Consider the following 27367-nt stretch of genomic DNA (forward strand, 5'->3'; position numbering starts at 1 on the left):
GGCTGCCATTTCCTAACATTCTGCCACTTTTTTAGTGTTCCAAAAAGAAAAACATAAGGGTGGGTTTATGATGACAGAATTTTCATTTTTGGGTGAACTGTCTACCCTTAAACACAAGACAACATTCTATGTTGACCATTGTTTCTGTGTGTCTCTTTGCAGGATTAGAGTGGGCTGCCATACACTGATCCATCATCACATCTTCACTAATCTGATCCTGCTCTTCATCATTCTCAGTAGCATATCTCTGGCTGCAGAGGATCCTATCAGAGCTCACTCCTTCAGGAACAATGTGACTTTACTGCTCACGCAAACACACATACACATACACACACTAACACGCACACACATATGCACAGAAATAGTTATTTACTGCAGCTGTCCTTATTGGCATGTTGGATGCACACTTTAGTGCCTGCTGGGAAAATGCCATCCTTCAATCAGCTGCCTTCACCCACTGACCATCACACACACACACACACACACACACACACACACACACATGTTGGTGCAGCTATCCTTATGAGAGTCCTCATAAGTCCTCCTTCTTCTTACAGTCCACCCATAGACATAATGATTTTTATACTGTACAAACTATAGATTATATCCCCTAAACCTAACCCTCACAAAAAACTTTCTGCATTTTTACATTTTCAAAAAACCTAGTTTAGTTTGTTTTTTAAGCGATTTGAATTATGGGGACACTAGAAATGTCCTCATCAACCACATTTATAGCATAATACCCTTGTAATTACCAGTTTGTAACCTAAAAAAAAGTCCTCGTAAACCACCCAAACCTGCCACCCCCCCCCCCCACACACACACACACATGCACACTCACAGCTTAACATGATTTACTCTAGTATGACATGCTCCTGAATCAACATCTTTGATGGTCCAGGAAGAACATTTCTATCAACCAATCAGAGTGCAGGTTGGGTTTAGGGTAAGGGTAAGGTTTAGGGCTAATGTTAGGGATTAAGGGCTCAAAAAGCATTCCTTATTTGGATTTTAGAGATAGATTATGGTTAGTGTTGGGATCAAGATTGTTTGATTGTTCAGTAACAACGGATGATGATCTCGGAAAATGTCCTGCTTGGCTAAATCGCTATGTGCCACACATATACAAAGCAGTCACAATATATCCTTAATCCAACAAATGAAACATGATTCACTGATTTCTGTCTAACCTGCTCTCTGGCTTTCTCTCTCTCCCCACACAGGTGCTGGGTTATGCTGATTATGCTTTCACTTCCATATTCACTGTTGAGATCTTACTGAAGGTACCACCTCATTCCTGTCAATCAATCAGCCCGTCTCTTATTTTCACTCGTTTTTGAAGATGGATGATTACAGATTGATAATGGCAACAGAAATGTTGCTATACTGAAATGCCCTCAAATTTCTCAGTATAACTCTAATGACCTCTCTCTCTGTCTTGGTCTGTAGATGACAGTGCATGGAGCATTCCTCCATGAGGGTTCCTTCTGTAGAAACTGGTTTAATTTGTTGGATCTTTTGGTGGTCAGTGTTTCTCTGGTCTCCTTCTTCTTACAGTAAGTTTGGTACATTTACACTAAACCTTACATCAAAGCATCACTGTTTATTTGTGATTTGTGTGAGCAGGTGAGATTACAGTAATATCAGCAGTAATATCTCATATATGCCCTCTGGTGGACAAATAGAGATTGTGCCTGTTCCACTAATATTTTTGAAGCTTTTAAATGGATAGTTCACCCAAACATTTATATTCTATGATCATTTACTCACCCTTATGTTGTTTCAAACCATTATTACTTTTTTCTTTCATGTAACCGAAAAAAGAGATGTTAGGCAGAATGCTAGGGACTGGTAACCTCAGTCACCATCCACTTTCATTTTAGAAAAAAGGGCAGTGTCAGTTTTATTAAAATAATCTCCTCTTGTGTTACATGGAGGAAAGAAAGTCATAAAGGTTTGTCATGACGAGGGTGAGTAAATGATGACAAAATACCTTTAAAATGCCAACTTTACATTGACATTTGAATGATTTATTTGGACTGAATAACATAAGCAGTAGTGGTTCTAGCTTGTATGGCACCGTGCAGCTTCAGAACCCTTTGTACTTTTCTGCAGATCTTTTTTAGTTCACTTGTAAAACCATGTCTCTTGCTCTCTGTCTCTCAGTTCCAGTGCCATCTCTGTAGTAAAGATTCTGAGAGTGCTCAGAGTGCTCAGACCTCTTCGAGCCATCAACAGAGCCAAAGGACTCAAGGTACAGCTTTGCATGAATGCTTGTGTACTGCGTCTGCAAATAGAGTTCTCAATTAAAGTTAAAGGGCAGTTTGCTTGTGTAAATTAGTCCGTTACAAAAATAAGGGTAGATCTATACAATCATGTGGGCATTTTATAGACGTATATCTGATACGTCATAGTCATAGAATGTTTTAGTATGTCAGTGTAATTGTAAGTGCAATGTGTAAGTGCAATGTTTACTCTTTCTCTCTTATAGCTGATATATGCATATGTGTGTGTCTCCAGCATGTGGTGCAGTGTGTGTTTGTGGCTATAAGGACCATTGGGAACATCATGATTGTAACTACTCTGCTGCAGTTCATGTTCGCCTGCATCGGTGTTCAGCTTTTCAAGGTATCCAGCAATCACACATACACATACACACAAAGATAAACACTGTGCACTTCCTGTGCGTATTAAACATACAATATTTGTCAACTGAAATAGTGTTGGAAGCCCATGTCATATTTAATTTTTTGTGCGTATTTGTACTTACTATTGTCATGTTATCACACATTATTCAACAATTGATTTACTGTTAATATGCAAATATGAAGCAGTTGATAAATAAAATGTTATTATTTTACTGTATTTTGTAGGGTAAATTTTATCGTTGCACAGATGAAGCCAAAAACACTCCTGAACAGTGCAAGTAAGTCCTTTTCCAGCATCTGTCATTACTGCTTGATTCTGTTCCCATATTAACCATATGTGTTTGCCTTTGGGCAATGTGTGCGCACATAGTGCACTGTATGTGTGATGTGTGTTAGTGATTTATGCGTACTGTATATCCATATGTGCATATATATTTTCATATATGTTTCTATGTGTGTGAATGACACAGGGGCACATTTGTGGTATATAAAGATGGGGATGTGAGTCACCCAATGGTGAGAGAGAGAATCTGGCACAACAGTGACTTCAACTTTGATAATGTCCTGATGGGAATGATGGCCTTATTCACTGTCTCCACCTTCGAGGGCTGGCCAGCGTAAGTGTGTCCCCATTCCTTTATAGGTCATTGAAGGTCACCTTGGCCATGTTCATTCACCAGGCTTCACAGAGGGAGTTCTAAACATCCAGTTTTTCTTCATTCAGGCTGCTCTACAAAGCCATTGATGCCAACGCAGAGAATCACGGCCCCATCTACAACTATCGCATTGAGATCTCCATATTCTTCATCATCTACATCATCATTATCGCCTTCTTCATGATGAATATCTTTGTGGGTTTTGTCATCATCACGTTCCGTGAGCAGGGAGAGGCTGAGTTCAAGAACTGCGAGCTGGACAAAAATCAGGTTGGTGGAAAGGCTTTCAGAGAACATTTAAAAGGGTCATACCATGGAAAACTGAGTTTTTTTATTGATCTTTTGAAATAAAAGAGCTTGATGTAGTATGACAACTGATTGTAACATTACTGTGATGTCAACTTCCTCACCTGTCCAAAAAGACCATATATTGATACCAAGCTGCAAAAATGTCTCATGCTGAAATCCTTGGATTTCTGATATAAGAAACCCAATCATATTAACACATGATTGCAAAGCACAGTTACTCATTTCACTTGCAAAGAGGGCATTTAGACTAGTCTTAAAGGCACAGTGGCAAAAAAACAGTCAGTTTACAGTAATTCTAAGGGAGCGACAAAGGATGGAACATCATCATGAAAAACGGAATTATGACTGTTTTGGTAAAGAAAGCCTTGACTAACATTATACAGTTGAGTATATACAATTGCAAATGTTTGCATGCCACTTTTGTCGCACAAGTTTACGCACCCCTTTCAGAATTTATACAACATCAAATAGCCAGTATTGGGAAGAACTCAAATGTGCAGAAGATGCTGAGAAACCAAAGAACATGCAGCACCTAGAGGATTTTTCTTAAGAACAGTGGACAGCTTCACTGTTTAGGACAAAGCAGGAACTCATGCACAACTTTCACAAGAGACACAAACAGTTATTGATTATCAAGAAATAATAAAAAGAAAAAACATATTAAACGGATAGTTCACCCCAACATTTTTAATTCTCTTATCATTTTCTCCCTCTCATGCCATCCCAGATGTGTATGACTTTCTTTCTTCTGCTGAAAACAAAGAGTTTTAGAAGAATATTTCAGCTCTGTAGGTCCATACAGTGCAAGTGAAAGGTGACCAGACCTTTCAAGCTAAAAAAACAAAACAAAAAACAATTCACATTAAGGCAGCAGAACAGTAATCCATATGACTCCAGAGGTTAAACCTGTCTTCAGAAGCATTATGAAATGTGTGGGTGAGAAACAGTTCAAAATTTCAGTCCTTTTTTTTACTATAAATCTCCATTTTCACTTTCATATTCTGAAGGATTGAAATATTGATGTGTTTCTCACCCAAAGCGATTGCATCTTTTTGAATACTATATTATACATCTGGATTACTTTGATGTACCTGTATTTGATTTTTTCGGAGCTTGAAAGGTCTGGTCACCATTAACTTGAATTAAAAGGACCTACAGAGCTGAGATATTCTTCTAAAAACCTTTGTGTTCAGCAGAAGAAAGAAAGTCATACACATCTTGGATGAAATTAGGGTAAGTAAATGTTGAGAGAATTTTCAATTTTGGGTGAACTATCCCTTTAAGAACCAAAGGGATGCAATGCTGGACTTTTCAGGAGGGCAGACTCCTGTGTGGACTCTCATTTTCTCACATTATGTTTCTTTCTTCTTGTCACACACAGAGACAGTGTGTTGAATATGCTCTGAAGGCCCAGCCGTTGAAACTCTACATCCCCAAAAACCCAGTGCAGTACAAGTTCTGGTCTATAATCAACTCCACAGGGTTCGAGTACATCATGTTTGTGTTGATTCTTCTCAACACTGTTACTCTGGCTGTGCAGGTAAACAGCTGAGTCTGACAGGTCCTACAATAGCTGTATAATCAGCATGTAGAACTACAGACAGATTGTTGTGTGTGTGTGTGTTGTGTGTGTGTGTGTGTGTGTGTGTGTGTGTGTGTGTGTGTGTGTGTGTGTGTGTGTGTGTGTGTGTGTGTGTGTGTGTGTGTGATTTTTTTTACTTTTTTTATTCTCAGCTTGTAGCCCAAAACATTTTAATGCAGACTTAAAGGAACATTACCCAAAAATGAAAATGGTCATCATTTACTCACCCTCCATGTAACACAAAAGGAGACGTTAGGCAGAATGTTAGCCTCAGTCACCATCAGTGTTGGGTGCAGAGCATGTTAGTGGAGCGGAGCGGTGATAATTTCACCTGAGCAGAGAGCGCTTTTTTGAAGATTCTGCTCCGCTCGCTCAGGCCACTCAGTGCCGCTCGCTCAACCCAGAATGTGCTTCGTGATATGCTGGTTTAGGAATCTGCGAAATAAGCAATAGGCCTGAGGTTATGGAGCTCTACCATTGTTTTAGTGAAGTTGCAAACCATATAACCTAAATAAATGCAAAGTATAAATCAAAGTTAAGAACGAGGAAATCGAAAGGAACTGTGGAGAGACCGTGAGACTTAGCAAATATTATTTTTGGAATCGTACGTGCCACATTGCCAGAGAGCACGAGGATGTGCTATGCGAACATGGTAGTGCAGCAAAAGTTGAGCTAGTAGGCTACACTACTATTTGATAATAAATGAATAGATAAGTAATGTATCTTGTTGTTTTGCCATCATGTCAGTGCAAGTTGCCAGCTAGATGCAGGCCCGGTTCTGCAGGGTTGTGAACGTTTGAGCACCCTCAATTGAATATGTAAGCTTAATAATACTGTATATTGGCAAAGCATTTTTCCTTGAATCCCGGTGAACACACACAAAAAATCCCTGCATCAAAACCAATAAACATGTATGATCTTGCAGATCAGTGCATCCTAATTTGCAGGCGAAGCATTCTGCTTTCATGCCTCCATTGTACAACTGAGCATTTGATTAGAAAAGATTTCCGCTCTCGCATAGAGAATTTCATAGCGGAATTATCTCACTTAATCGACCGCCAGTTGCTTTCGATTTCTGCTTCAAGATAAAGTGGCTCATAACTGCTGGTCAGTTTCCCAAAGCCAAATCCACACCTTAACGATAAGTGAAACGTAAAAAAAAAAAAAACGACTCTAGATTAGTGTTTGCAGATAACATCTTCGACATCGTTTGCTGCATTCATGCGCAGAGAAAAAAGCTATAAATGATTGTACATTTATAAAAAAAAAAAAAAATTCTTAGACGAAGGCAGTGTAATTTGTGAATTAAATAATTTTTATTTGTTTTAGGATCAGTACACATGATTTCATCGAATATATATATTGGACAAAATCTCACTTTATGCAGGACAAATATGTTTTATTTGTTTATCGTTTGACGCAGATAAACGTCATGGTTACTTGTGTAACCTCCGTTCCCTGATGGAGGGAACGAGACGTTGTGTCGATGTAGTGACACTAGGGGTCACTCTTGGGAGCCCAAGACACCTCTGGTCTTTGATTAAAGGCCAATGAAAATTGGCGAGTGGTATTTGCATGCCACTCCCCCGGACATATGGGTATAAAAGGAGCTGTTATGCAACCACTCATTCAGGTTTTATGCTGAGGAGCCGATATAAGGTCCGGGCATTTCAGCGGGTAGTTCAGCGTTGTGGCAGGAGGGACACAACATCTCGTTCCCTCCATCAGGGAACAGAGGTTACACAAGTAACCATGACGTTCCCTATCTGTCACTCACTCGACATTGTGTCGATGTAGTGACACTAGGGGTCCCTATACAAAACGCCACAATTGGCTGAACTGTTTTATGTGAACTGGCGGCGTGTGGTGGGCAGACTACTGTGTGCCTCATAGCCAGCACACCAGGTCGACACGTAACCTCCCCCAACATAGTTATGAGTGTCGAATGGCCCTTTGGGGACAAGTCGACTACTCAAGAGATAGAGACAGGCTTAACCCAGTCGTGGCCTCTTTTCCCCTTCTCTTTTTCCACTCCCTAAAAAAGAAGGGGGATTATCCGACTGGGCCGCCAGGTCTAGTCGAGGGGTGTCCCTCCAAAGGGGAAGACACCGTGGAGACCACACCTCGCCCAAAGAGAGGGGGGGATATTTAAGTGGAAGAATACATCACATGGTCTTTCCGACCATTTGGAGAGTCTTCAAGGTAGATCCTACCCAATGGGGGAGGAGTTACTACAAACATGGAGACTGGGGCAGAGGGGCTCTGCCCAAGGAAGACGCAGTTTGCCAACAGGGAAACAAATTAGCAGAAGATATATATCGCATGGGGTTAGCCTTACAGGGAACTGCCACATGCGGAGCACCTTCCCCAGAACAGGGCTCTTAGTTAGCACGTGTACTGGGCCGGCAGCGAGTCTCTCCGAAAACTCGACTGCCACAGGGCTTGGAGGAAGTCAACCAGGGAACAAAATTTGTGAACATTACTGGGAATTAATGGTGCACGTCTTCAGCTCAAAAGGAGGTGGAAGGCGCTATGTGCAAGCGATACACCCGGCCGGCTATCCTGGGCTTATCCGCTTGTATTGCGTGCCACTACCTGGGACGAAACTGGTTCCACCTGGAGGTTGTAGAACCTTGCAAAGGTGTTGTGTGTTGCCCAGCCTGCTGCTCTGCAAATGTCTGTTAGAGAGGCACCCCTGGCCAGGGCCCAGGAGGCCGCTACACCCCTGGTAGACTGGGCTCATAGCCCTACCGGGGGCGGCATGTCCTGGGCGTGATATGCCATAGTTATGGCGTCAATGAGCCAGTGGGCGATCCTCTGCTTGGAGACAGCGCTTCCTTTCCGCTGTGCACCAAAGCAGACAAAGAGCTGTTCAGAGATCCTAAAGCTCTGCGTGCGATCAAAATAGATGCGTAAAGCGTGCACCGGACACAGCAATGACAGGGCTGGGTCTGCCTCCTCCTGGGGCAGCGCTTGCAGGTTCACCACCTGGTCCCTAAAAGGGGTCGTGGGAACCTTGGGCACATAGCCCGGTCGGGGTTTCAGGATCACGTGAAAGTAGCCCGGACCGAACTCCAGGCATGTTTCGCTGACAGAGAACGCTTGCAGGTCTCCTACCCTCTTGATGTAAGTGAGCGCAGTCAGGAGGGCAGTCTTCAAGGAGAGTGCCTTAAGCTCGGCTGACTGCAAAGGCTTAAAGGGGGCTCTCTGTAGACCCTGAAGAACTACAGAGAGGTCCGATTAGGGAACGAGGCGCGGTTTGGGGGGATTCAGCCTCCTGGCGCCTCTTAGAAACCTGATGATCAGGTCGTGCTTCCCTAAGGACTTACTGTCGACTGCGCCATGGTGTGCTGCTATGGCGGCAACGTACACCTTCAAGGTGGAAGGGGACATCCTCCCTTCCAACCTCTCCTGCAGGAAGGAAAGCACTGATCTGACTGCGCATCTCTGGGGGTCTTCCCATCGGGAAGAACACCACTTAGCGAACAGACGCCACTTAAAGGCATACAGGCGCCTCATAGAGGGGGCCCCAGCCTGAGTGATCGTGTCTACCACTGCTGGTGCAACCAGGAATAACACACAATCGGAAAGGCATCTTTAAAAAGACGCATCTTTAAAAAGACATTCCGTGTGTGCCGCTCTTTTAGAGAAATATACTCTTTTAGAGAAATATACTCTTATTTCTGCCGAAGCGCCCAGGGGCATTCTCTGCAGTGCACCATTGCAGAGGAGGGAGAAGCCACTGAAATGCGCCGTCAGATCCAGCAGAGGTGAATGAACAGTCGTGGGAATTCAGCTCAGTGAGTATGACCGTTCGGCTCCGAAGAGAAAATCTGAATGAGTGGTTGCATACCAGCTCCTTTTATACCCGTATGTCTGGGGGAGTGGCATGCAAATACCACTCGCCAATTTTCATTGGCCTTTTATCAAAGACCAGAGGTGTCTCTGGCTCCCAAGAGTGACCCCTAGTGTCACTACATCGACACAACATCGAGTGAGTGACAGATAGGGAAGTCCAGATTCACTTTATAATGCTTTAAAAATATCAAGGAAAAACAAAGGGGGCACATGGACTAATATAATAATTATTATATAAATAACCACAGTCCTTTAGATTGCATATGATTAGTACATATAAAATTATAGGGCATATTAATAAAGCAACAACACTGAAAAAGAGAAAAACATTCACTGCTCTTTTCTGGATAACTTAAAACCCTTTAAAACTAAACACAAAAGAAGTTGTTCATTTTAATTTACAGACCCAAAGTCTGATAGCATTAAATCAGAAACCTATTAATGTATCAAATCTACAGTATAATCATTCCGTGGAGACAACTGATAAACAATTATGAATTTCACTTTTACCTGCAATATTTTTCCCGGTACCAGTCTATGTTTTCATTATTTCCATAAACGACTCGAACAAATTTTAAAGTTGAAATTATTGTGTTTTTCTGGGTCGGTTGTATCCAGTTTAAACTGAAAAACGTGAATTTGTGCGTATGCGAGTTTCCGTGCCAACGCACATATGTTTTATCACTTGTAGAGGCATGTTTGATGACTTGTTTAAAGTAAATAAAGGTAATTTAGAACTGAAATTTTTTTAAGACATTATTTGAAGATGTTTAATGACATATGTGCTAACAGAGAAATATTTGACTGATTACAAATGATAAGGAAGGTCTGGTAGACCTGATTATCTAACAACAGTTGTAAACCAGTCCAAAATAAACAGCGAGATTTCATATACAAAAACACAACAATACAAATACATAATTTCAGATGTGTACATTACTAATCATTTGATAATTTAATAAATGTCAGCCTATAGTCTATATTTCATCCAGAGGGGCACCTCAGCCCATGTGGGCAAAGAGGCAGTTGCTTGAGCCCTGTGTACGTGCTTGGAACCAAGTATACTACAGATACATTTACTGTCAGAGCGGGATTTGAGTGAATGCTTTTTTACCGATGAGCGTGAGCATCCACTTGGGCTGTGAGCGGCTGAGCGGAACGCACATGCATGGAGCGTGTTTTTGAGCGGAGTGTCACACCGCTCTGCTTCACTCACATGCTCTGGTTGGGTGTAATGCATTACTAAGTCATTAAATACTCATTAAAATATTTCATTGAAAAAAGTAAAGTAAGGGATTACTCTTAATTTTTCAGTAATTTAATTCTGATGTAAATGTGTTAAATACTGTTTAGACTATAGAACAAATCTATATAAAACAATGGTGAATTTAAAATCGAAGTGTAACATCTAATGGTAAAATATATGTTTTCTAATTTAACACTGCCCCCTTAAATTTTTTTGCCCAGTTCATGAATAATTTATTTGATTTTATATGATTTAATTGAAAGAATTAAAATAAGAATTTCATGTCTGTCCTTGTATTTTTCATCTGGTCGAGGTTGATAAGGGTTTTAGAAAGTAATTAGTAATAAGTAATGCAGTTACTTTTCAGACAGAGTAATTATTACAGTAATCTAATTACACTGTAGAAAATTTAATTAGTCGTTAGTAACGAATTACTTTTTTAGAGTAACTGACCCAACACTGGTCACCATACACTTTCATTATATGGAAAAAAGATATAATGTAAGTTAATTATGACTGAGGCTAACATTCTGCCTTACATCTCCTTTTGTGTTCCACGAAAGAAAGTCGGGTTAGGAACAACATGAAGGGTGAATATTTTAGAATTGAAAAAATGACATACTTCACATTCGAAGCTATCACAAAGCCAGCCTTTATGAACTTTTAATGAGGCAGAGTAATATTGATGAGTTGTATGATTTGAGGTGGCACAGATTTATTCAAAGTAGGCTGTGAAGTCGAAAATCAGAAAAGATTTCAGACAGAGGATTCTGATTGTATGTCAGAATGCTGAATGTAGAATCATGTTGTTTCTGGTTGCATCCACAGCATTATGACCAGTCAAAGTTCTTTAGTGACGTGATGGACATCCTCAACATGGTTTTCACTGGCCTTTTCACCTTTGAGATGATCATTAAATTGATGGCTCTCAGACTAAGGGTCAGTCCCCATATTTTCCATAATGAATACAGTGTTTACATTTGCCTGTTAGTATGGTTTGGTGGATAAAGTTACTGATGTTACAGAATAGAGTGTGTAAAGACATTCTGGGATATTTTTAGCTATTTTTAATCTTTTTGAACTGGGTCATTCTTGATGTTTGGTTGAATTGAACACTTTCTCCCCTCTCTAGCATTACTTTGTTGATGCTTGGAATTCTTTTGATGCACTAATTGTGGTGGGAAGTGTGGTGGACATCGTGGTTACAGAGTTTAGCGTGAGTCCCAGTTTTCCTTTTGCCGTAAGCTGAATTGAAAAAGATGTGGTTCCATATTGGCTAAACTATCTTGGCCATTGAAAAAACTCACAAAATAAGATAATAATTACTTGGCATATGGAAGGGGTACTCAATATATTAAATGACCATTTATTTTAGATACATTTTATGTCAGATCATTAAAATATATTTAATTTGTGCCTTGTTAGAATCTAAGGATGATAATTTTGGAGAGGTTCCATGTTTAATTCAGACATTGGCTAGTCTACAGTAAGAATGTGATACAGGATCTCATTGTATATTTTCTGCAGAGCAGGGTCTTTCAAACATTCTGATTCCAAGGACCCCCAAATATGATGATCCCAAGGGAGGGACCTCCTTCTTTAGATATAAAGGCAGCTATTTATTTTCATATATTAAAAATCATATATATACTATGTGAAAAAAAAAATAGTATGCGTTATATTACAAAGACATGTTGTTTCCAATATTAGTCTGTCAATAGAATAAAATAATAAATCTATTGATTTCCAACCAGTCCTTCGTAAGCAGAATGAAACCATTATAATAATTAAAATTCAGTAAAATTGTTATTTTTATTGCGTTAAACCTAGATAATTAATATCATAAAGTTAACTTTCACAGCCCTAAAAATACATATTGTCAAAACTTTTTTTTTCGCTCACTTAAAATTTTCTGCGGACCCCCTAGCATCCATTTGCGGCCCCCTGTGGAAAACTCCTTCTGTAGAGTCCATTATAAAATGTTGTTATGTACATTATATGTTTTTATAATGTGTTATTGTTTTACTTGGCTCTTCCCTCCTTTCACCTTAGAGCTCAGAGGACAGCTCTCGTGTGTCAATTACTTTCTTTCGTCTGTTTCGTGTAATGCGATTGGTTAAACTGCTCAGCAAAGGGGAAGGCATTCGTACCCTGCTCTGGACTTTTGTGAAATCCCTCCAGGTCAGTGGACAATGAAAAATGCCTTATCTTTTTCATATATTTTAGTATACGTATTAGTTTACATTTTATGTATTGTTCTTTTTGTCCTACAGGCCCTGCCATATGTAGCTCTTCTGATTGCCATGATCTTCTTCATCTATGCTGTGATTGGTATGCAGGTGAGTCGTAGCAGCAAAAATGTCTTGCTTTCTGTTTTAGAGAAAGACATGGACAGTTTCCTATGAATTACTAATCAATTAATTATTAATGTGATTTTTGATCTCTATGTCAGACTTTTGGGAAGATTGCCATGCGAGACCACACGCAGATTAACAGGAACAATAACTTTCAGACCTTTCCGCAGGCTGTGCTGCTCCTTTTCAGGTGAGAGAGACAGCATTAAAGACAAATAGTGTGACATCCACCCCATGACAGTAGCTCTGATGTCTAGATGTGCCCTGTGTGTGCAGGTGTGCTACAGGTGAGGCGTGGCAGGAGATCATGTTGGCCAGTCTACCGGGGAAGCGCTGTGACCCAGAGTCAGACTACGAGCCCGGTGAAGAGTTCTCCTGTGGCAGCAACTTTGCCATTGTCTACTTCATCAGTTTCTTCATGCTCTGCGCCTTCCTGGTAACCCCACCTCAACCCCATCTCACAGCTTTGCTAATGGTGATATTGTATAAGCCAAATTGATTTTAGGTGTCTTAAGCTTCCTTGTACTGTACATAAATAGCATGCCAATAGTTTCACAACAGCAAACTGATTAATTAAGTACATATGGTAATTTCACTGATCATAACCGATTTTTCACTTCAGTCACTCCAATATGATTTGCAAAGTAAGCTTTTGTCTTTGTTTTTTTTTTTCCTCTCTCTTCAGATTATTAATTTGTTTGTTGCCGTCATTATGGACAATTTTGACTATCTGACGCGTGATTGGTCAATTCTTGGACCACATCACCTGGATGAGTTCAAAAGAATCTGGTCAGAATACGACCCTGAAGCCAAGTATGACCACTTATCTCTATCTAATCTCTCTAATGCTCTTTTTATTTAAACATGAATACAACAATTTGATTCTGATTAACTGTTTCAGAGGGCGTATTAAGCACTTGGATGTAGTGGCTTTGCTGAGGAGGATCCAGCCTCCACTCGGATTTGGGAAACTTTGTCCTCACCGTGTAGCCTGTAAGGTATGCACACACACATGCTTGTTTGCCTATCATGGTGGGGACCTTACATAGACTTATTGTTTTAATACTGAGCTAAACCTCACAGAATTTTTTCTGTTTTTTCTCTTTCTCTTGTTTTTTCATTAAGACATTATTTAGAATGTTTTAAGCCATTGGCTGTAACCCACAATGTACCTGATTTCATTTTTTTTCTCCTTTTGGGACATTTGGGCCACCAGTGATGACAAAATCTGACCAAAATCTGATTTGGTGTGTTCTCTCCCCTTTCTGTCTTTCTCATTTATTTGTCTTTCTTTCTCTCTCTCTCTTCTCTCTCTCTCTCTCTCTCTCTCTCTCTCTCTCTCTCTTTCTCTCTCTCCCTGGCAGAGGCTGGTTGCCATGAACATGCCCCTTAACAGTGATGGTACAGTGACCTTCAACGCCACCCTGTTCGCCCTGGTCAGAACTGCACTGAAAATAAAAACTGATGGTGCGGATAGGCCTACACATACACACAACACATTTGCCACATACTAATTCACTGTCAGTTTGAGCTACAGATGATGATTCATGTAGATCTGTACCTTGCGTAAAAATACTGTAAACCTGTGGGCATTCATTGAAAATGTTCTACTTTATTCCAATATACACTACTGAATTCCACCTCATAAAACCATTTACAGTTTTTTACAATCGCTAACATCCTTTTGTCCAATCTGTAGTCACAATTAGCACAACATCCGTCTGTTGTGGACCATACCATTAACATAATTCATGTTGTTTTCAAAGAATAGGCAGTCAATTAGCACGTTTCTAACATGCTTAAATTTTCTTTATATACAAGCTTACCCAATACCAAAATCATGGATCTTTCTTGTCTTATTTACAAATGCTTGCACACAGCATGCCAGAAATGAAGACCTAATATTCCAAACCTTAAATATAGTATAAAGCCTCTACTTCTGCAACAACAGCAGCTCAAAAGCTATATTGAAACAGCTGATAAGCATTTTTGAATGAACAGATCATTGAAACAGAGAAATAGCTGATTGCAATCTCATTCAAAGACATAGCAAGGTGTTGAAGTTCTTTCCATTACATGGACATACACAGTAAAAAGAGGACTCTTTGGATTGGTTTTATTCAATGTGGATACAGAACAACACAGAGGAGCAGAAAGATAAAAAATAATGTCTGGACGAGGGAGAGGAATAGTTGGACAAGGGAGAGGAGTAGTTGGACGAGGGAGAGGAGTAGTTGGACCAGGGAGAGGAGTAGTTGGACCAGGGAGAGAAGTAGTTGGAACAGGGAGAGGAGTAGTTGGACCAGGAAAAAGAGTAGTTGTAACTGTAGGCCAACTGTAGTCCCAACCCCATTGAGGAATTTTTTTCTGCCTGGAGGTGGAAAGTGTTTGATCATTGGCCACATGAACAAATGTCCCTCCTGGATGCAATGGATGCTGGCTGCAGACACATCTCAGATGAAGACTGCCAAGAGTGGATAAGGCATGCCAAGCGTTTCAATCCAAGGTGCATAGCGAGAGATGACATAAGATGTGACGAGAACATGTGGCCAAATACTGAAGATCGTATAGATTAGAACAGGACTGTGCATCTTCATGTTTTTTTCCCCCTTCTGTGCCTTTTTTTACTGTAATTGTGTTTTATTTTTACACATTTGGAATCAAAGGCCAAGGATTTTTTGTTGATCACTGGCAGCAATTTCATGTTGCTAATAAAGCTTTTATTGCAGAAATTCTGTTACTTACTATTTTTTTCTACTGTACATTCTATAAAGTAATGATGACTCGTTCACTTTTAGATAGCATGTTGCCAAGAATGCACACATTCGACACTCAACCAAAAATGTAGAGTGGTTTATAGTAAAAGGAAACTGAATTAAAAAACAATGGATTTCATATTGTCTATTGTATGCAGGTAGAACTGAAACATGACATGTAATGCAGTTTTTGTAATGCCATCAACTGTTAGTATTTTGACAGTCGTTGTGCTATGATTGACTATATGTTCCTGTTGGATAGAAAATGTGCTAGTGTTTTGACAGAATGATTAGATATTGAGTCGGGTTTGCCGTGTTTTGACAGAGTTAGTGTATGTAGAGAAAGTGTTTTTTGCATTTTGAAATATAGAGTTGGTATTTAATTAACAAAATGTGGTTTTGAGCTGAAAATTAACTATTTGGCTAATTGTGTGATGTAGGTGTATTGCTGTGTTAAGAGTTTAGAAAAAGTATCTTAAGTATAGGTAAATGCTTGTTAGGAATTGTAAAAAAAACTGTAAATGAGCATACATAATATTTAAATACATATGCAATACAGCTTTTTTACTGTTTCTATTGTGTATAAGTACAAGTCACACTGTCTTACTGAATTAGCTGTGTAAGGTAATGTGACTGTAATGTTCTGTTCTTAGGGAACCCTGATCAAGAAAACGAGGAGTTAAGAATCATCATTAAGAAAATCTGGAAGAGAACAAAACCCAAAATCCTGGATGAGGTTATTCCACCCCCTGCTGGTGAGAAAGATCACAATGTATTCTAGATTCACTAAAATCAGTCACATGAACCAAAACACAATTAAAAACAATTGCAGACATCTAAAAATACAATAAATACTGTTATTGTTTTCTCATTTCAATGTGTTTGTTCTTGATTCTTTCTCTGTTGCAGAGGAAGAAGTGACTGTTGGTAAATTTTATGCAACCTTCCTGATCCAGGACTACTTTAGGAAGTTCCGCAAAAGGAAAGAGAAAGTGGGTCTGGAGGATCCAGAGGCTGGTAACCCCTCAGCTCTACAGGTAGATCTCTATCCCAGCGTCATTTATATTATACCCACTGCCCATATACTTTGATATGTTTCATATATACCTTGACACAATAGATAAACATGAAGGACCAAAACATGGTTCCTTCACCTTATGCACAACAGAGATCACATTCTGAATTTGTAATTGAATAGATAAGGCTGAACATATAGTGCAGAACTCTGGTGTGCTTTGCACTATAGTGTGGTTCTACATCCAGATTCATTGCATCAAATGAGTACAAATCTTACAATGAGACATAATTCACTTAAGTAGAAGAGACAAACAATAGTAAATTTCTTTCACTAGAGCTATGGTCCTGGCAGTGTTCATGCCCAGTATAACTTTACAGTGTCTGGTTTTTATTCTCTGTGGTTATGCTATCTATGGTATTTTAAGTTAGGTTTTGTGTGTTTGTGTTCATGCATTTCATCATTCTAAGAGACCAATTCATCTTTTTTTTTTAAAGCTGTCCCAGGTTACTTAATATAATCATCTTAGTTACATTCAGCTTTTACAATCTAATTTTTTTGTGAATACAGCTGTGAATTTTTTGCAGCACACATTAAAATTTTGTCTATCCTTGAACTATTAGCAACACAGATTTAAAGGCTGGAAACAAATACCTGGATCTTGTCACTATGTACTTCCACAACATCTTTGCCAGTGCTGTTGGCAAATCAAGTGTAGTTTCCAATTACTTCCCACCTTAATCTTTCCCTCTTGCAAAACACCTTTAAGGTGGTACTTGAACCAACAATGGTAAGCTATGGAGGCTGATGCTGTATCCACTACACCACTGTGTCTTACTTTTATTGTTTTATTCTATGTAAACTCGTCAGTAACACCAAATGTTAGCTGCCATTCTGTCTCTCACTGATTGTGCTCATAAAAAAACAATTGTTTTCAAAAAAAGGATTGCAATTTATCCTTCACCAGTCTTGGTGTCAAAGGAAAACACATTATGTTTACTGCCTTACTCTTTCCCTCCTGAAAATCACAAGTAATAACTACTACCAGATGGGACTTGAAACCACAATCCCCAACACCACAAGCTGATGCTTCATCCATTAGGCCACTGACTCCTTCTGTGGTTGACTTATTTTATGTTTACTTTGTCAATAATGCTTAATATAAGCCATCATGAATAAGTCTCTCACTCAGAATAGACAGAAACAACTGGAAATAGAGTTAAATGAGAACCCTTTATGTTTACTGCCTTAATCCTACCATCTTACAACACACTTATATTGAGTCCACATGGGACTTCAACCCACAAGCCCCAGCTCTGGATGCTGATGCCTTATACATTAGGCCACTGGACCTCGCTTCTGATGGCTTCTTCCATGTAGTCTCAGTCAACAATACTTAATATAAGCCATTATGAATGAGTCTCTCACTGGCTGTGCTCAGAAAAACCTTTAAGTTTACTGCCTAAATCATTCCCTCTTGCAAAGCACCTTTACTGAAACCAGGAGAGACTTGACCCCACAATCGGTAGCTGATACCTTATACACTACACCACTATATCTTACCTTTGAGGTCTTATTCTATGTAAACTCATCAATAATACTTAATATTAGCCGCCATTCAGTCTCTCACTGACTGTGCTCAGAAGAAACAAGTTTCTTCAAAAGCAGGATTGTAATTTAGCATGTGCCAGTCTTGGTGTCAAAGGAGAAGCCTTCATGTTAACTGCCTTATTCTTTCCCTCTTGAAAATCACAGTTATAAAATGCTACCCAGGTGAGACTTGAACCCACAATCCTTAGGTCTGGAAGTTGATGCCTTATCCATTGGGCCACTGGATCCTACTTATTTTGGTTTTTTTCTATGTTTATGCTGAAAATAATACTTAATATAAGCCATCATGAATGAGTTTCTTACTGGCTGTGTGCAGGAAAACAAAGTTTTTTTAACTGAACAACTGGGAATAGAGTTAACTGAGAAACCTTAGTTTTCACTGCCTGAATTGTTCACCCTTGCAAAGCACCTTTATAAAACACAGGGTGGGACTTGAACCCATAATCCCCAGCTTTGGGAGCTGTTGCCTTATCCACTAAGCAACTATTCTATGTAAACTTATCAATAATACTTAATATTAGCTCAATTGAGTATCTCACTGACTGTGCTCAGAAGAAACAAGTTTCTTCAAAAGCAAGATTATAATTTAGCCTGCACCAGTCTTGGTGACAAAGGTGAAACTTTTATGTTTATTACCTTGATCTTTCACTTTATCAGTCACAGTTATTGAATACAACCCAGGTGGGACTTGAACCCACAATCCTCAGCTCCAGAGGCTGATGTTTTATCCATTAGGCCACTGGGTCTTACATTTAATGTTATAATTTGTTTACTCTCTCAATAATACTGAATATCAGCCGTCATTCAGTGTCTCACAGACTGTGCTCAGATGAAACAACTTTCTTCAAAAGCAGGATTGTAATTTATCCTGCACCAGTCTTGGTGTCAAATGAGAAGCCTTCATGTTAACTGCCTTAATCTTTCCCTCTTGCAAATTACAGATATTGAATATGACCCAGGTGGGACTTAAACCCACAATCCCCAGCTCCAGAGGCCATTGGACCTCTATTTTATAATTTATGTAATCTCAAGACAAATATACTTCATTATCAAAATCTCTCTCACTGACTGACAGAAACAGTCGGCAATAGAGTAATTTCCCTTTTGCCAGACCTGCTTGGAGTTAAATTAGCAACTTCAAGGTTTGTAACATCAACCCTTTTCATTTGTGCTCACAGATGATTAATCAAATGCAACTTAGGTGGGACTTTAACCCAGAATCCACAGCTCCAGAGGTTGATGCCTTATTTATAAGGAGCTGGTTATGAAGTTGAAGAGAAACATTGGTAGAGAAACATTTAATGAAGTGTTGCAACAGTTGTCCTGGTCTCAAGGTCTTTGGACAGTTTTTTAATGTTTATATTGAGATTTAGCTTCTAGCACAATGAGTTAGACAAGGATGCTGATATGCTGTTTTACTGGTATAGCACATTTTTATTTATTTGACCGCATCAGAGCATATGTGGTTCAGCATCTCCCTTGTGAACTCTGGTTTAAATTCCACCTAGGTTATTTAAAAAAAAACTACATTCATAAATGTAAATGTGTGAAAGTAAAACCTGTAGGACTTTGTTTTTTCTTTGGACCACAAAAGGAGATTATAGGCAGAATGTTAGTCTCAGTCACAATTCAATTTCATTGCATATTTTTTTCCATACAATAAAAGTGATGAACATTTTGCCTAACATCTCCATTTGTGTATTTCCAGAATTTAAATTTTTGGGGGAACTATCCCTTTAACATTACATCTAAACCCCTAAAGTGGTTTCATTTTGGTGGAATGACTGGTTTTTGATAGTGTGTGTTGTGTAACTCAGTTGTATTGTGAGCTGCATATATACTGTTGTACCTCTCTCTCTCTTTCCGCGTGCATCTGTGTCAGGCCGGGCTGCGAACTCTGCAAGACTTGGGGCCAGAAATGAGACTGGCCATGAATGAAGATATGGAGGAGGAAGAGGAGGGTCTGGGGGATGAACAAGAAGAGGATGCCTGTTATAAGGTGCTCAAGACCAACAATGTTCTTTTTGAGTGTCACATGCCCTTTGGATATATTTGGAGCCTTTCAGATCATTTAATTACCCTGCACATATTTCAATCAATTAGTTGATTTTGTTTAACACAATAAATTCACCTTTGAGATTTGCTGAACGGAAAATAATCTGTTATAACCTAATAGTCAGATGCAGAAAGATTAGATCCCTATTCCAAGTAAAGAGGCATCTGCTCCATTGAGAGAGTTGGTAATTAGAGTGCCAGATTTACTCTGACAGGAGGACATATCAGGTAATGAAGAAGGGTTTGGACTGATAGGTTTTGTAGAGTTTTGTGTAGGTGTTGTAGCTTGGCTGTTAAAATGAAATGATTATATAAACAATTACAATCCCTCAGCTACTTTAGTTGTCAGAATTCATAGTTTATATTTAGGTTCTTAAATTATTTACCTGTCAGTCAAAGAGTGTATAGTATAAAATGGTTTGTGCACCACTTGTTTGGACAGTTGAGACATTTGCTTAATGACACAATTCATCCCAATTTACGCATTATAATTTATAAACATATTGCATTGCTTGTGACCTAGGTGGGACTTATCTTGAACCCACAATCCCCAGCTCTGTAGGCTGATGTCTTAATCATTAGCCCACTGGGCCTGCACATGGCTTTAGTTTCAAGGGCAAAACTCTTGAATATCTTTAAAGGATTTGCATAATCTTTGAAACTGCTAAGCAGAGTAAATAGGTCTACCTCTGAAACTCTCTCCTTTTAGTGTGTCATGCCATGTTTGCAGCCCAAATCCTTAACCATGTTGCCTAAACGGCCCTGGAAAATGTTAACTTTACCAGAAATCTACTGTAAATGTTAACTTTTCAGACAAGAAACTACTAGCTTCGATTATTGACAGCACTCACTGAACATTTGTGTGACCCAGGTGGGACTCAAACCCACAATGTTTGCAGCCCAAATTCTTAAACATTTTGCTTAAACAGACTTGGAAAATGTTAATTTTACCACAATTCTACTGTAAATGTTAACTTTTCAGACAAGAAGCTACTAACTTCTATTTTTTGACATTACTCACTGAACATCTGTGCAACTCAGATGGGACTCAAACCCACAATGGTTGCAGCCCACAGTCTTAACCATTTTGCCTAAACAGACCTGGGAAATGTTAGTTTTACCAGAAATCTTAGGAACTTCTAGTTAACATTTTTGACAGCACTTACTGATCATCTGTGCAACCCAGATGAGAACTGAACCCACAATCTACAGTTCAGATGGATGCTTTTTTCATTAGGCTATTGGGCCTTCTTATGGATGGCTATTTTACCTTTTTTCTTTAAGGCTTTTAGGTGAGGGTAAAATTCCACTGAAGGCTCACAACATTAATTGTTTGTATCACACCAACAAAACAAATTAACAGGAACCAATTCAGATGGTTCCAAATAATGTTTTAACAATTATAATATTTTGAAATATTGTGTATAGGCTTTATGCTCCTTAATTCTTCAGCAGTTAATGTCATGGAGAGGAGGATTTTAGACCACTCTACAGTGATGTAATGATTTACCAATGCTGTATGCTTTAATGAAACATTCTGGTGCATTTCCCTCTAATATTGTTGACCTTTTAGAACGAAAATGGTTATGCAGGCCACGTCGAGCCCTTAAGTAAAAGCCGCCGATCCTCTTTGGCCACCACTCCCACCGGTGCTCCTGTTCCTGTCCCAGGAGGTGGCTTATTGAATGGGGGATTGGGACGCAGAAGTTCCCTAGCAAAAACACAAAATGGGAATGGTGCTCTGGAGCATGAGAACTTCAGGAGAAGAGACAGCATGCGTTCCTCCCTTCATTACCAACACAAGAATGGAGTGATTGATCAGCGGCCCAAGAGGTCAGTCAAGTTGTTTTAGAGATGAGTTCATGTCACAAATAACAATTTGATTGAATTATTATGTATTTTTATTGCATTACACGTGTTAAAATGTACACACTGGTTTCTTTTTTGCATGGTAGACCATCATCCTACAAATATCCAAGGTAAGCACACAGCACAAAGGATCATGTCTGCTGGTCTGTCTTTACCTTGTTTTTCCTTTTTACTGGTCTCTCTGTAACTCCTCACTCTTTCTATCTGCTGGACTCTCTGTTCCCCTATTTGTTCCTGTCTGCTGTTCTCTCTGTCTCCACCTAACTGCTGGTTTTCTCTCATCTGCCTCAGGAGGGTCTCCAGGGATAGATTCTCCTCTCCTCTCTCACGGAGAGAGGAAGGGTGTGAGTACCCTGGAGAGAAGCACTTCTATGGAAAAGATGAGGACAACGATAGTGTCATCTCCAGAGAGAGGTACAAAGTTTTTGTTTTTTTACCTTCATTTCTTATGAATGAATGATACGTTTTCATCTACATGTTAATAACTCATCTTCTATTCTTAATAGCAGATTATCAATACATCTATAGTATATTGCTTGTCACCATAATGATTAAGTGCACCACACAGTGATTAAATTAAAGGGACAGTTCACCCAAAAATTACAATTCTGTTATCATTTACTCACCCTCACATTGTTCCAAACCCATGTGACTTTCTTGCTTCTGTGGAACACAAAACGAGATGTTAGGCAGTCACCATTCACTTTCATTATGTGGAAAAAAGATACAATGTAAGTGATAATGACTGACGCTCTCAATTACATTTTGCCAAAAAACTGCTTTCATGTTTCACAGATGAAAGTCATTTGGGTTTGGAGTAATATGAGGGTCAGTAAATTATGACAGAATTGTTATTGTGGGGCAAACTATCCCTTTAAGAATTATAAAAAAATAAAAATAAAAATAAATCCCCCCCCCCAGGCATGATTATCCAGATGAGAGTCCAATGTACCCTGGACGTAGAGACATGTATGACAGACACTCTACAAGACACCCTGTCTATGGTAATCACTATGCAAACAGTTACGGAGAGGGCAGGAGGACAGCAAGGAGACGCCTGTTGCCAGCAACACCTACAGGTAAAATTACTTTGAGAAAACAGCAACAATATTGTTTATTATTCCTTAAATTATACTTCATTGCTTTATGCTGTATTTTGCTTGTGTATTATTTATAAATTAATGGATTGTTATTAAAAGTAAAATGTGCAATATCTGTGCCACTAGCGTCACCAAACAGAATTGCTAAAATAATGACAAATTTCAAACTGGTTTCCTAATACTCATCTGCCACTGTTCAAAAGACAGATAGTCCAGGCCCAAAATCACATCACTGGTTGAACAAATGTTGCTATGTCAGTCTGGTCAGGATACTCAAACAAACACAGCAATGTTTTACGCACTACAGAGCTATTGTATTTACACTTTTGAGGGAAGCTATTATCATATTAAGCTGGGATAGGTAAAAGTACTTTCAAGGAATGGTTAATGAAATCAGAAAAATTCCATCATTATTTACTGGCCCTTATGATGTTCCAAACCCATATGACTTTCTTTCTTCTGTGAAATACAAAAGGCAGAATGACAGCCTCAGTCACCATACACTTATATTTATGAAAAAAGATGAATGGTGAATGTGAATGGTGACTAAAATACTGCCTAATATCACCTGTTGTATTCCACAGAAGAAGAAAAAAGTAATAAGGGTTTGAAACAACATACGAGTGAGTAAGTGATGACAGAATGTTCATTTTCGAGTGAACTATCCATTTAACACTGAAAAAATTGACATTTTGCCAAAAACCTTAAATTATTATTATTTTTTATGTAAACAACGTGGCTCGATCACAAAACAAATAACTTTACCCCATCATCTCTCTCTTCTCTCAGGGAGAAAGAATTCATTTAATATACAGTGTTTAAGAAGGCAAGGTAGCAGCGATGATCTGCCCATCCCAGGAACGTACCATCAGAACTCTCCGCCCTGCAGAACACGTTCGCAGGTAACACCACCATATACTTTAAACAGACAGATTTCATGGGGCCTGGGTAGTTCAGCAAGTAAAGACGCTGACTACCACCCCTGGAGTTGCGAGTTCTAATCCAGGGCGTGCTGAGTGACTCCAGCCAGGTCTCCTAAGCAACCAAATTGGCCTGGTTGCTAGGGAGGGTAGAGTCACATGAGGTAACCTCCTCGTGGTCACTATAATGTGGTTCTCGCTCTCGGTGGGGTGCGTGGTGATTTGTGCATGGATGCCACAGAGAATAGCGTGAAGCCTCCACATGCGCTATGTCTCTGCAGTAACTTGCTAAACAAGCCACATGATAAGATGCGTGGATTGAAGGTCTCAGACGCGGAGGCAACAGAGATTCGTCCTCTGCCACCTGGATGGAGGCAAGTCACTATGCCACCACAAGGACTTAGAGTGCATTGGGAATTGGGCATTCCAAATTGGGGAGAAAAGGGAGAAAATAAAAAATATATAAAAACTGACAGATTTCATCACTGGGGAACTAGGCCTTGAGTCTTGACACACTACAAAAAAATTTTTTTTATTTTGATGTCTTCTCTTTTACCTTTACATAATTTTCCAAAAATGTGTATTCAGATTTTTTTTGTACAGACATGGATTTTATTTATTATACTATTTTCTTTATTACATATTATTGAGTGCTTGATGACTAGGAAAGTATACATTTTTCTCTTTCTCTCCCTCTTAGGCATATGGTAGTTACGATTCTCGCCACAGCAGCGTTAGATCGTCAACAGGTTCAACAGCATCCTGGGCTAACACCGGCCCTCAACCAGGTCATCTCCTTTATGCTCCACTTATACTAGTAGAGGAAGAGGGCGCAGCAGGTGCTGGTAGCGTGGACATCTGGGACAAAAAGGCCAATGCTGCTGGAGAGCCTGGGTCGGTTTGTCAGGGATGGTACTCTGGACCCTCTGCTGTTGGAGGGGGGCAGCCATACAGAGCCTACACCACCCTTAGAGTCCCCACCCAACTTAGTCCTCACTACAGCGAGAAGAGAGGCAGCGCTGACAGTCTAGTTGAAGCGGTATGAGTGCAGATACATTAGAGCATTACAATAACATTACAGACACATCATAGCCGAAATATATCAACATTACAGTAACGTAATAACTAAAACTACATTCAAGTATCAAGGGAACATTAGCAAAGTATGACATCAACGTAATAGCAAACACAGGAGCTCTTCATTAAATAGGTAATGTCTACATTAACCAGAAGAGCAAAAGGAACAGGAAAACAGATGGCCACCACTAATAGAGCAAAATATAACATTTTTATTCACAATATGAAACAATTTTAACATGAAGTTATTTTTACTCCTAGTTAAATTCAATTACCATAGTGTAAAATTTGATTTGTACATCATTTTTAACCTTACTTTAAAACCACAAACACAGTAAACAGGCTTTTTGAATATATAATATATTGTTGTAAATAGTATATTATTTCAATTTGAAAAACATTACTGTGCACCTTTAAAATAATACTGTATATACCTGTATATCTGGTTGGTTATGTCTACTACCATCACTTTAGATGACAACAGATCTTTCTCCTTTTCTCCATCTCAGGTCTTGATCTCTGAGGGTTTAGGCTTGTATGCCAAGGACCCAAAATTTGTAGCCTTTGCCAAGCGTGAGATTGCAGATGCCTGTCATATGACCATAGATGAGATGGAAAGTGCTGCGAGCGATCTCCTGAGCCGAAGGGGATCTGGGGAGAGCCAGGGCTTCATGAACCACACAGACATGGGCCCTGTTTACAGTGATGAGGAGCCAGTCAGGAGCCATGAGGAAGAAGAGCTAGCCGATGAGATGACATGTGTTACGTCTTTCTGAGTAACAGATAAAGAGAGCCAATCAGAACATGAGTGGGAGGGGCAACAGGAAGGCTGACAGGCCAATCAAATTTTTCATGCTCTTCTGAGTCAGAGAAAGACACATGTGTGAAGATACTGTGCTGACAGGAGGTGGTTTTGCTCAGAAACATTGTGGCCGGTTCATACTGGTCTCACAGAGTCTGTGAGAGAGCCCAGCACCAGTTTGCTCTGTAAACATGCCACTTTTTAAATTCTGAGAAGACTCTTTTATTAACAGGTTATCATGTTGAACATGTTTTATATCTGTAAATGTGTTTTTACTCCATTATTTTTGTTTTATGTCTGTCTTTTTAGTTCTCCTGTCTTGAGACAAACACTGTATTTTAAAATATTTATAAATATGGAACGATCTCAGTGAATTCATCAGCATCAACACAAATAGCCATTATGTTTTTGTTTAGATTCCAACTTTTGTCTTGCATTGTGTGTACATGTGTACTGAATTTTATTGTGTATTTTTTCACAGTTTTCCATAATTCCGTATTGATTAATCTTCATTGGTACATTGAATGAGTTTACCGTGATTGCATTAAGAGAATGGAATAAGAAGGTATTGTGGCGTTCACTTCGAAGGCATACTTTTGTTCAATGAACAGAGCAATAGATCAATGAATCCTATTTGTATGGGGTTTTACAGAGCCTGGTTTGAGTTTCAACAACACTTTTTTTTAGAACAGCAAAAGATAAAAAAATATTTTGTAAATGATTTGTTTAATTTTGTATTTCTTTTATATTTAATTAACTGTTTTTCATTGTTTTCATAGATGTGGTTTACTTTAAAATATTGCTGATATGCCTAGTCACCCTAAGTCTTGTCAGTGCCCTTTTATTATGACTGGGCCTGTTCTCCAAATAATTTGCTTAATATAAACATAACTGCAGATGTTGATAGAATCTCAAACTATCATACTACAACATCACAACACAACTTTTACCCACTGGTGTTTGCCCCTTACAACATACATTTTGGTCTATTAATGTAAATATACAGCATATTTTTAGTATAATCACTTTTCATGGAATATTATGGTTAACTTAATATCAGATTTATACACTGAGATTGAATGAGAGTTTATTTATTAAATTCTGAATTATGTTTGTAAACTGAAATATAATAATGAAATATTTTTACCCTAGTCCTTTGTCTTTCTTTATAATGAAATCATGGACTTGTGTGCCTTAATTTTATTCTTATTTTCTCTCTCAGCAATGGCTTTTGTACAGGTGTATAGGACAAAATAATTATCACTTTTAACATAAAAAGTATATTTTATTCTGAAAACCTATGAGTCTAGCTTAAGCCATTTTGTGATGCAAATACAGTAGCATGTCATTACAGGTAGGCCCAGCGGCCTAATGGATAAGGTATCAGCAGTGTTGGGTAAGTAAAAAAATGTATCCACTACAAATGACTAACTACTTCTCTAAAATTATAATCAGATTACTTTACTGATTAATTTGTTGAATTAATCACATTACTAATTACTTTACTTT

At 39.0% G+C, this 27367-nt stretch overlaps 1 protein-coding gene across 1 annotated transcript in view; it reads left to right on the plus strand.

Annotated features, from left to right (window-relative positions):
* Nucleotides 1-27002, plus strand: part of LOC127414877 (voltage-dependent L-type calcium channel subunit alpha-1D-like) — a 64424-nt gene extending 37422 nt beyond the window's left edge. The window contains exons 21-48 of the mRNA XM_051653248.1: nucleotides 163-292; nucleotides 1224-1283; nucleotides 1450-1556; nucleotides 2167-2254; nucleotides 2521-2628; nucleotides 2874-2926; nucleotides 3119-3265; nucleotides 3373-3574; nucleotides 4995-5153; nucleotides 11128-11238; nucleotides 11432-11515; nucleotides 12352-12480; nucleotides 12573-12638; nucleotides 12752-12843; nucleotides 12930-13089; nucleotides 13339-13466; nucleotides 13555-13651; nucleotides 14018-14120; nucleotides 16063-16164; nucleotides 16319-16446; nucleotides 19918-20034; nucleotides 21664-21923; nucleotides 22046-22069; nucleotides 22251-22373; nucleotides 22881-23038; nucleotides 23849-23961; nucleotides 24680-25018; nucleotides 25566-27002. Of these exons, the coding sequence (XP_051509208.1) occupies nucleotides 163-292; nucleotides 1224-1283; nucleotides 1450-1556; nucleotides 2167-2254; nucleotides 2521-2628; nucleotides 2874-2926; nucleotides 3119-3265; nucleotides 3373-3574; nucleotides 4995-5153; nucleotides 11128-11238; nucleotides 11432-11515; nucleotides 12352-12480; nucleotides 12573-12638; nucleotides 12752-12843; nucleotides 12930-13089; nucleotides 13339-13466; nucleotides 13555-13651; nucleotides 14018-14120; nucleotides 16063-16164; nucleotides 16319-16446; nucleotides 19918-20034; nucleotides 21664-21923; nucleotides 22046-22069; nucleotides 22251-22373; nucleotides 22881-23038; nucleotides 23849-23961; nucleotides 24680-25018; nucleotides 25566-25832 (3655 nt within the window). The 3' untranslated portion in view covers nucleotides 25833-27002. The remainder of the gene's footprint in view (nucleotides 1-162; nucleotides 293-1223; nucleotides 1284-1449; nucleotides 1557-2166; nucleotides 2255-2520; nucleotides 2629-2873; nucleotides 2927-3118; nucleotides 3266-3372; nucleotides 3575-4994; nucleotides 5154-11127; nucleotides 11239-11431; nucleotides 11516-12351; nucleotides 12481-12572; nucleotides 12639-12751; nucleotides 12844-12929; nucleotides 13090-13338; nucleotides 13467-13554; nucleotides 13652-14017; nucleotides 14121-16062; nucleotides 16165-16318; nucleotides 16447-19917; nucleotides 20035-21663; nucleotides 21924-22045; nucleotides 22070-22250; nucleotides 22374-22880; nucleotides 23039-23848; nucleotides 23962-24679; nucleotides 25019-25565) is intronic.
* Nucleotides 27003-27367: the final 365 nt, after the last annotated feature.

Source organism: Myxocyprinus asiaticus, chromosome 24, assembly GCF_019703515.2.
Source record: "Myxocyprinus asiaticus isolate MX2 ecotype Aquarium Trade chromosome 24, UBuf_Myxa_2, whole genome shotgun sequence".
In the NCBI taxonomy this organism is placed as follows: domain Eukaryota; kingdom Metazoa; phylum Chordata; class Actinopteri; order Cypriniformes; family Catostomidae; genus Myxocyprinus; species Myxocyprinus asiaticus.